The sequence below is a fragment of the Dendroctonus ponderosae genome, unplaced genomic scaffold (assembly GCF_020466585.1).
Source record: "Dendroctonus ponderosae isolate FM_Combo_2020 unplaced genomic scaffold, Dpon_F_20191213v2 Dpon_F_20191213_10, whole genome shotgun sequence".
Classification (NCBI taxonomy): domain Eukaryota; kingdom Metazoa; phylum Arthropoda; class Insecta; order Coleoptera; family Curculionidae; genus Dendroctonus; species Dendroctonus ponderosae.
In genome coordinates this window covers 4,284,372-4,293,719 of record NW_026017111.1, presented here as the reverse complement: position 1 = coordinate 4,293,719, position 9,348 = coordinate 4,284,372, and the positions used below count along the sequence as shown (strand labels likewise).

The window sequence follows — 9,348 nt, the reverse complement described above, 5'->3', positions numbered from 1 at the left end:
TTCGCGGGGGGTTGAATTGAATTCGATTGGCCCTTGCAGGTTTATGAGTTCAAAGTCCGGCAAAATCTACCTGCACAGCGACATTCGGATGATCATAATGAAGAAAGCCGACATGGACACTGCCACAGCGCTGGATATGGAGAAGAACTACGAAATGCGCAGCTTCTCTCACATGCCCACCAGCCCGCGCTACTCACCCCGCAAGTAACCAAGCGCTCCTTTGCGTAAGGTAAGTGAGTGGCAGGCCGCCTTACGTAAAGACTGGGCCCTGGAAGCTCGCCCTTTGCGCCCCTCGCCGAACATTTACCGCTACATATGCCGGATGTTTATTGGTTGTTTTATGGAGAAATATAAGCCCGTTCATTTATGAGACCTGGTTGCTTGAAGCTTTTATTTTTGCTGGGGCATTTTGATGAGCACACCGAGTTTTCCTTGCCGGCTTCGATGTTCAGTGATTTTTTCATTTTTTTTTTGTACAGGGTTTTCTCATAAAAATATATAGGGTGTTTCATTGAAAAAACGACTATAAAAGACAAACATTTCCGTGTTTCATATTTTCATTTTAAATTCGGGTTTAAAAAATTGAAATAAATAGGAGGGGGTGTCAACATATGAGGAAACACCCTGTACATTGTCGAATTTCACCATCCTTTGGCTGTCTCTCTGAGAGCACTTGTTTTTTTGTCCATTAATGGGCGCATTTCTACAAAAATTTAAAAGGAACTTCAGGAGCGTTTTACCTGCATAATCCAAATGATTCCATCCAGACGCGTGAGCGCTTTATTGCAAATCAGCTGTAGACGGTTTCTTGATAGATAGTTTCAGCACAGTTTCCACTGGATTGGGTGTCCAGATGATCCATTTTTGGGCACTATTTACCCGTTCTCGATTAGTGTTGATTAGAGAGATGATAGCTCGTTACTGCCATTGAATGTTGTATGTATTTTAAATAAGTAGAGCGTATTATTGATTATTTGGACGAGACGATCCCATTGGCGTATTAGTTTCATCATTTTGCTATTAGAAGATTGTTTTATATTGATTGTGTTATGAATTGTTATCATTATTATTATTATAATCGTAGCGTTTCGAAACTTCCAAAACCGATTTTTATTTGTTTTAGCAACGTATTTATAGAAATCTATTTAGATATTTATTATATACACACTAATTTTTTATTAGATATTGAAAATAAATGCGAACCAAAAAAACACGAGATTGCTTTCACGCTGTAACAGTGCCAGCATTGGACTAAGTGGGACGGTAAAAACGCAAAAATTTGGAAAAACTGTTTACTTTGTTACCTCCACTTCCACTCCTGGCTCCAGATCGATGGGGATTTTTCTCAGGCACATTTTGCAAGTATTTAGGCAACTTTTGCCAGTTTAGTGAGTAATGAACTTTTATTTTTCAATGTTAAACCGCCGTTCACACCAGAACGAGGATTCACCGACTGTTAACAAACTACATATACTATGGATAACTGCAAATTTATCAGCAGTTTTCCTTTGCGGTTTATTTTGCATCATTTGGATGGTTTTCCCTTTTCATGCGTCCATTCCATTCGCATTTTAACCGCGCTTCAACCCAGAAAATGCAGCTTTATAAAATAAGCCAAATTGCAATTTTCCAGTTAATCCCAGTCTCTTTTAGGTGGTTATTCGTGGCGCTTCAAATGGCAAATTTACCTATAGAAAAAGTGGTTTAGATTCCTTTTAGGGTCTTAATTGCGGCCTTAATTGTTTATACGCATTTATTTTTATTTTTCATCGGGTTTTCACGGTTTATTTTGCATTATTTGAATGATTTTCTTCTTGTCGGCATCTCAATTTAAGGCCTGTTTCAGACTCTCAGTCCCTTCTTCCTATCTAAAGAGTGTTGGGCAACCGCAACTTTATAAGCAAAGGAAAATGTGTCAGAGTTGAAAAATGTGTGTAATTTTTTATGTGTATTTGTATGAGCTGAAATTCCATAATCTAATTGTTGTATTTCTGCACTCAGGTCTCAGTTTTTCGATTGGTTAAAGTTCTTTCAGGCTCGTTTTTGCCAGCTAAAAATGTTAACTATCGCTTATTTTAAAGTAAAATTCGCTTGTTTTAGGTATTTTTTTGGCAAAACCCTTCACTGTTTGTTTTGCTTATATTTGGCTGCAATTTTGTTCGTTTGAGGCTCATTTTGTAGACGATTTAAGATTGTTGTCGGGTATTTTACCTCAGTCTCTGAAAAAGGACATGCAGAATTTCCTCACGCCTTTTACTGCAAATTGATCAAGAGTAATAATTTTCATACTATTAAAACAGATTATAAAGAGACATGCGTAAATTGCGTCTTTTTGAGGAAAACCACCCAACAACTAGTTCCAGATCGATGGAGAGTTTTCTCAGGCACATTTTGCAAGTATTTAGGCAACTTTTGCCAGTTTAGTGAGTGATGAACTTTCCGTTTCAATAATGTTAAGCCGCTGTTTGCACCAGAACGATGATTCACCTACCGCCCGTCTAACTACATATTGACATTGCCATTCGTTTGCTACAAAAGTGAAAAACCACGTGCTGAGATCGGTTTTATTAAATATAGCAAATATTAGTGCCTGCAGTGATTGCAATATCAATGAAATCGGATTGCGAAGGTTTCAAGGAAAAAACAGGAAATCACAGAATCTGGTAAACAAACTGTATTATTTAAAAAAAATGTAAAAAATCAAACATGAAAACTCTGTAAATCGATGCTAATATAGCACAAAGAGAATCAAATGTACAAACAGTCTAAAACAAACCAGCTCTATGCTAATGCTGAAACATCACACCCACATTAAACAGGCCGTCAAAAGTTACGACCTGCTGAATGTGAAGCCACCCTCTTGCAATCGCAATACATATTGTTTTCTCCACCCTGTATGGTATCAATATACACTATTGCAACTCGGTTTACATCACTAAACATCAAACCATCAATTAAATCAACGCAAATCGGGCAAACAATACTAATCATGTGAACAGTTTTATGGTAGATACCGGGGCTCAGAAGAAATATACAGGGCGGGTAGCACCCTGTAGAAATCTCGTGCTTTGCACATGATCCTATTTAGAAACACGCTGCTGTAGGTGTAAATATCAAGTAAATTTAAATGGTTTTCGATGAGAACTTTCCAGTAATAATTGCGCAATAGTTCATACCTGCCGCCTTTCTTAGTAAATCAGTCAATTCGAAGCAGGTTCCCACGTGAACGGTGCTCGCTTTATCAAGCCGCTACTAACATCTACTGTACATAAATCCATATGAAATTAAGGAATTCTAACCGAGACAGTTCAATTACGGGTTTGAATTTCCCAATAGCTTCAATAGTTTCTACTTGCAGCCAATTTAACGTTGGTTAAAGCCCGCCTGCTCCAAGAGAATAATAACTGCGCTTGGATCAAGCCCAATATACAGTACGTTTAGGATTGAAACAATCAAGGGAGATAACTACTCGACTTATACATTTAAATATTGGCTGAATATACTGTTCGGCAAGGCCGACAATTAAATATCAATTAATACTACTGCTGATAATACTTAAATAATCTAAAGCCATATTCACAGCGATTCTAGACAACGAACCGTCCATACACGTACCCCACTTACCAATTTGTTTCTAGCCCTTCATGAAGGCGTTTCAGGTTTGCAGGGCGGTGGCCATCTCGTCGTGTATGGTCACCAGTTCATGTATTCGGGCTGCGAATTGCTGATTGAGCGTGAGCAGGATTTGCTTCTGAGACTCGTGGGCGCTCAGTGCGATGTCCAGTTCGGATTGCGTCAATTTCACGGTGGCCTGCAGTTCCTGATTATCCTTTTGCAAAGCCTGAAACCCGTCCGAGATGGTTGTCCAGGCGCTCACAGAGAATGGAGGCATTTACCTGAATGTCCGGCAACCGGCCGCCCGAGCTCAGCTTTTTGATTTCCTCGTTTTTATTCTGCAGCTCCATTTCGAGCTGTTCGACTTTTATCCGCAGCGATTGGATTTCTTTGCGCAGTTCGTCGCCTAATTCTCCTCCACCTGAAAAGGCGGCCCAATTAGTGCATTGGTCTACTCCCTTAATGGGTGTTGATCGGTCCAACCTTTGCTGTTCTCCAAGTCGTTCTGGTACTTGGCCTTCATGCGCATGTTTTCCTCTTTGAGGCTGGCTAGTTGGCGCTTCCACTCCTCCACATTGGCCGTGCTTTCCTGGAGGGCGCTGGTGAGACGGGCGTTGTTGCTCTTCAGCGTAGTGAGCTCAATTTCCCATTTTTTGGCATTGGCAGAACTGAAACCATTTCCTGGGCGTCAGCAAAATTAAACGCTCGATTCAATCAGCTGCTGCTTACCTTTGCGCTAGAGCCAGCTTGAGGCGATCGTTTTCATACTTCAATTGCATTTCCGAATTGCTGCCAGTGCTTCCGTAGGTGGCCTTGTCCATTTTGAGCTGATGGCTGGGACTGTCGGAGCTTTGGATTCCCGATAGGGAGTGGCTGCGCCCATGCACGATTTCCTCCGGTTCTGGCTTTGGGCTGGAGTTGGGAAGTGCGGCGCTGCCTAAACCAAGAGCGACTGAAACTTAATACTTTACAACATGCGGCGATAAGATAAGAAGCATGTTTGCACAAGCTAAGTGAGTCCAAAGCACCTGGAGGTTCGAGCAGATTATCCGCGTTCTCCTGAACAGTGCCGGCGGCGCGGGCATTGATGGGACTCGCGTTGGCGCTGGTAACGGGCGTCACTGCCGAGCCCCCATTCGCAGTCACTTTGCTTATTGCTGAGCGAGTGGCCTCTTTCACCTCATTGAACTTATCAATGAACTGCACAGAACTTGAGTTTAGAACGCAGATCGAGTTAGCACCAGGTCGCAAACCTTCTGCAATTCGGCCTCTGAGGAAAAGCCCAATCCGTAGACGGTGTTTGCTCGCACATCCGACCATTGGCCGAACTTCTGGGAGGTTTTGGTGAACGTCATGTTTGGAGTGACTGTGCTGTTGATGACCGCCTTTTGGCCCTCAACGCTGATGATTCTGTAGAGGCTACGTGACGAGTCGTAGAAGAACGACACGCTTACGGCCGTACTCGAGGCGGGCATCCAAGACCTCTTTGTCTTCGGATCAATGTGGAATACGTGAGCCTTGCAGGTGAAAATCGGCTGCTCACTGCAACCAACAGACAAACCCATTACGTTACTAACCGGCTGTGAAATTAAAATGGGCAAAAACATCTTTGCCAATCTTGCGTAAAACCACTGACCACTAAAAAACCCCATAAAACTATTCAATTCGGAGCCTTGCGTTAATGATTTGACTAGTTAAAAATCGTGCAGCCCTCCATTCTCTCCAGCTATAATTAGCAATCGGGACAAAGCAGGAATAAATAAGAACGTAACAATCCATGCCCCCCATGTGTGGCACTGGCTGGCCAAAACAATTCGAATTATTCATTAATAAAACTTTAAGGTCAGGAAAAGCAATAAGGAATGGGTGTGATAACCGGAGCATTGAGGCAATTGAGGGCGTTGATGGGGCACTGAATGACTGAAACAAAGGGGGAATATTGGGCGGTCACTTACCCCATGGTTTCTTTGCCAGAAGTCATTAAGGAACTAATTCAATTTGCTAAATTAACAACAAATTTACTCAATCAACAATCCTATGTTGTATTAATAAGCTAGTGTCAAACTATGGTCAAATTGCAGTGTCAAACATGGATAAAGACAGAAGCACACTGCCGAGCCAAGAGAGAGTGAGACGACAGATTCCCATGTTAACATTGGAAACATGCCCTCGCCGAGAGCTGGGTGAACTAACAGAGCGAGGGTTCCGCAACAGGATTTATTTTTTATAAACACAAAACAGCATTTTTCATAGGAGGTATGCTAAAAAAAGGGATAATTAGTGGAGATGGCCAGGGCCCAAAATAAAGAAGAAACTGGAGTTTAAACAGTACTGAACATTTTAAACTAGTTCGCACCACAGCCTCTACCCTAGCACAGAGACTACCATAGTTGTCTGATTGCATTCTCTTGACACAAACACTAGGGATACAAAATATTGTATTTACTTTATGTTGGCAACTGCGCAGGGGCTGTCATAACCGCCATTTTGCTCTCAACTGTCTTTCCGATATCCGCTAAGCGTACTTACACGTGTTGCTCGTTTTAGCCGCAGAATTAAAGCAAATTAAAGGTAAGCTAAAGCCCCACAGGGTCGAAAATAGCCCCAATATTAAACCCCCAATTTGCATTCTAGAAAAATGGGTCGTGTTCGTACCAAGACCGTGAAGAAGGCCTCGAAAGTGATCATCGAGAAGTACTACACGCGATTAACCCTTGATTTCCACACGAATAAACGGATTTGCGATGAAATCGCAATCATCCCGACTAAACCCCTTCGCAACAAGATCGCCGGGTTCGTTACCCACTTGATGAAGCGGTTGAGGCATTCGCAGGTGCGAGGAATTTCAATAAAACTCCAAGAAGAGGAGCGTGAAAGGCGGGACAACTACGTTCCCGAAGTATCTGCCTTGGAGCACGATATTATCGAGGTTGATGCAGAAACCAAGGAAATGTTGAGGATGTTGGAGTTCAACAACATCAGCGGCCTGCAACTGCTGCAGCCCACTGGCAACTACAACAACAGGAGGGCTTAGTTAAGTAAGTCACAGGGATGTTATTTTGAGAAAATATAACGTCATTTTCGACTGGGGTTTTCTATTGACGACCCGAACACAGTACAGTTAAACCATCACGCTAATGGGGCCAAACGTAGTCGTTGGCCGGCTGGAAGACTTGATGGGTCTGAAACAAAGCTGATGCATCCCCCAGAACATCCCTATCGTCACTCACCGGAATAGCCAATATCCTCCCAATGAACCTAATAATACTGCTTATCGTGTAAAAGATGCTCCCTCCAGCATACTTCATGTATCTCTTAAAGGGGCTTTCTGGCGGCTTGGGCGCCAGCAGATTGTACAGTTTGTTGCCCCACATGAACCAAACCACCAGCCCAATCAGTAGAAGGGCCCAGATGTGAGCGCTGATGTTCAACCCCGGTGATAGCCGAGCCTGAAACACTTCATCCGGGATTAGCGGGTTTGAAACGTTGGGTCATTCCCGGCCCCACCCTGCGAGGTTTTCAGGTCAATGTGCATGGTGGAGTCAATATCAGTTCCATCGTCGTAGAGATACGTTTTCTTGTCGCACTGCTGTTTGAGCTTCCGGAGGAAGTCCTGCTTTAAGGCCATGGACGGCTTGGAGGCGCATAGAGGGAGCGTATGGGAGCGCTTCCAGGGAATTTTCAGCAGGGAATATTTTTCGATCAGGCGCTGATCCTTCCAGTAATGGTTTCTGGAATGTTTGTTAAAGCGCAAGGTAAAGCCCGTGTCCCATGCATCCGTTTGTACGATGATACGATGGTACGAAAGTGTTTCTATTGGTTGGAGATCTGTCAATTCGTCCGTCGTCGTAYGACGTGGACGAATTGACAGATCTCCAACCAATAGAAACACTTTCGTACCATCGTATCATCGTACAAACGGATGCATGGGACACGGGCTTAATACGTAGCGTTAGCTAATACCTGGTGATTTCTTGCGAAGAGTTATCCGTGGGCAACTGGTCGACGAGTCTCCTGGAACCGTTGGGTGTGAACCTTTCGCGTGAAACCCGCTTTATATGCTTACTCCAGCGACTTGTCTTTGATCAGCGTTTTTCCTTTGCTGCGCTCCTGGTTATCCGCCCTGGTTGGCTTCGCCATTGTAAAGGTGTTTTTGCTCGGTGCCAGCTGAGACGCCACATCGCCCCTACCGGAGCTGCAGAAAACCGTGTATAGTTTGTCTGAAAGCCTTAAGCCAAAGGGGATTACAGTTGAATCACTGGACTGCTGGACGATGGATTCCTGCACTTTTGGCGCTTTTTCATTGCGGTCAGCAGCTCCGACTTGGACTTGATCCCAGCCCGCCCACCTGAAATTCTAAATTACTTTGTAGACGCAGCGGTTTCCTTTGCCTAGCTGGGGCCTACTTTCTTTTGAGCGGCACATCATAAGTGCGCTCCCTTACCCGAGGTTTCCACCTGGGATTGGTCTGGGTATTGGAGTGGTAAGTTTTGGCCAGTTTCTTCAGAGCACTGTTCACTATTCTGTAAAAGGCGCGACTACATTAGTCTTAGTGCGCCAGCCCTTGGCCTACATACTCATTGCGCGCCTCTTGAGCGCTGCGCGGTTCCAACTCCAACATCATTCGCTTTGTCGGGTTGAGGCCGCCTCGCAAGTCCACACAATCGTCATTATCTGAAAATGGTGCCTTGCGGCGATAAAGGGTCGAAACAGCCACGTGGCCACTCACTCACAAACGATTTTCAGTTGGGAATTTTGCATAATCACTTAGAAACATAGAAAAAAATTACGAGACAGCAGGCGGACAATGACAATCACCTGCAGGTAAACGCATTCACCTGTTTAAGTTGAATTACTTGCAAAGGCACAACCAGGCCCTGGCTCCTATTAAATTAATATTAGGAAGATACACAGTGAGTAATAAAAATATATTATTGGCGTTTCTTTCGCGTGGAGGCGAATCGTCCAAAGACACCGAATAGGGTACATTTTATACAATGGCTAAGTGAGACAGTTTGAATCAAAGGTGAGTCAATATGAGCTCTCTTAATATTGTCTATCAACCACAATAATGGCGAGTTTACACTTGCCTGTAGGCCTGGGTAACTCAATGAGTTTTTATTAGTTGGCGCAGTGCTACGCAAATGGATTGGTGCGCCAACCCAACGCACCGGCGCACTAACCCAACGCACCGACGCTGGGCAAATGTTGATGACTTTTTATTTGTTTTTAGATTTATTTTAAGGGCCATTTATCAATGATATTTTTAACATTTCGTTTAAATTTCAGGTAATTCCAGTATTAGCAAAGTTTCTATTAATCAATTCTTTCTACGCAAAATAACATATTATTTTTATTTAAAATACTGACAATCTTCAGATATTTTCTGCATATACTCTCCTGACTGTGTTTCAATTCGGGCGTTTTTGGAGAAACCTGAGTTTTGCCCAAAAAAAAACAAGATAATTTTGTTTCGATTTTGTCCCAAATTCAAAGGTAAAATGGGTATTTGAAAAAGACGAGAAAGAAGACTATACTGTAAAGACGACGACTTTTCTTGTAAATCCTTCTTTTAACTTTTTTGCATAAAAGACTCTCAGTTTGCCAGTATTTTACAGTAAAACGTTAAGAAAAATGCGGTTTTTTGTTTAGAAATATTGACCTAGAGGTGACTAAATCGGAATTCAAATAAACCAAATTATTCACAGCTACAAGTGACGAGTTTTCCGAATA

At 42.9% G+C, this 9,348-nt stretch overlaps 4 protein-coding genes across 13 annotated transcripts in view; 2 read left to right on the top strand and 2 right to left on the bottom strand.

Annotated features, from left to right (window-relative positions):
• Nucleotides 1–1,103, top strand: part of LOC109545626 (protein FAM214A) — an 11,520-nt gene extending 10,417 nt beyond the window's left edge. For all 5 annotated transcript variants that reach the window (XM_019916417.2, XM_019916418.2, XM_019916415.2 and 2 more), the window contains one exon: nucleotides 40–1,103. In XM_019916417.2, coding sequence (XP_019771976.2) covers nucleotides 40–208 — 169 coding nt within the window. In that variant the 3' untranslated portion in view covers nucleotides 209–1,103. The remainder of the gene's footprint in view (nucleotides 1–39) is intronic.
• A 1,556-nt stretch (nucleotides 1,104–2,659) lies between these two features.
• On the bottom strand, nucleotides 2,660–5,779 carry LOC109545639 (homer protein homolog 2; the record flags this gene model as incomplete). 3 transcript variants are annotated; one of them, XM_019916441.2, is given in 7 exon segments in its annotated part: nucleotides 2,660–3,841; nucleotides 3,897–4,036; nucleotides 4,099–4,283; nucleotides 4,345–4,567; nucleotides 4,644–4,815; nucleotides 4,869–5,157; nucleotides 5,571–5,779. In XM_019916441.2, coding segments are annotated over 7 exon segments (1,221 nt in total). In that variant the 3' UTR covers nucleotides 2,660–3,655.
• A 266-nt stretch (nucleotides 5,780–6,045) lies between these two features.
• Nucleotides 6,046–6,700, top strand: LOC109545662 (40S ribosomal protein S17). The gene is made up of 2 exons (XM_019916477.2): nucleotides 6,046–6,186; nucleotides 6,250–6,700. The coding sequence occupies exon 2, from the start codon at nucleotides 6,254–6,256 to the stop codon at nucleotides 6,647–6,649; it is 396 nt and encodes a 131-aa protein (XP_019772036.1). The 5' UTR covers nucleotides 6,046–6,186; nucleotides 6,250–6,253; the 3' UTR covers nucleotides 6,650–6,700.
• LOC109545659 lies at nucleotides 6,694–9,200 on the bottom strand. Of its 4 annotated transcripts, none has more exons than XM_048662313.1 (9): nucleotides 8,349–9,200; nucleotides 8,193–8,289; nucleotides 8,022–8,153; nucleotides 7,864–7,971; nucleotides 7,682–7,810; nucleotides 7,579–7,629; nucleotides 7,123–7,346; nucleotides 6,846–7,072; nucleotides 6,694–6,797 (listed from the first exon to the last, which is right to left on the bottom strand). In XM_048662313.1, the coding sequence occupies exons 1-9, from the start codon at nucleotides 8,374–8,376 to the stop codon at nucleotides 6,750–6,752; spliced, it is 1,044 nt and encodes a 347-aa protein (XP_048518270.1). In that variant the 5' UTR covers nucleotides 8,377–9,200; the 3' UTR covers nucleotides 6,694–6,749. The 4 variants fall into 4 exon arrangements, with proteins under 4 accessions (XP_048518270.1, XP_048518272.1, XP_048518273.1 ...); XM_048662315.1 differs by having other exon boundaries at nucleotides 8,345–9,199; XM_048662316.1 differs by having other exon boundaries at nucleotides 8,193–8,302; nucleotides 8,349–9,199.
• Between the last annotated feature and the right edge of the window lie 148 nt (nucleotides 9,201–9,348).

Bases quoted from the DNA above. Each gene is read 5' to 3' on its own strand.
- LOC109545662 (XM_019916477.2), top strand. From the start codon at position 6,254: ATGGGTCGTGTTCGTACCAAGACCGTGAAGAAGGCCTCGAAAGTGATC.
- LOC109545659 (XM_048662313.1), bottom strand. From the start codon at position 8,376: ATGCAAAATTCCCAACTGAAAATCGTTT. The intron at 7,811-7,863 runs GTAATCCCCTTT...GGTTTTCTGCAG, and splicing joins AGCAGTCCAGTGATTCAACT to CTCCGGTAGGGGCGATGTGG. The intron at 7,630-7,681 runs GTAAGCATATAA...CAACGGTTCCAG, and splicing joins ATCAAAGACAAGTCGCTGGA to GAGACTCGTCGACCAGTTGC.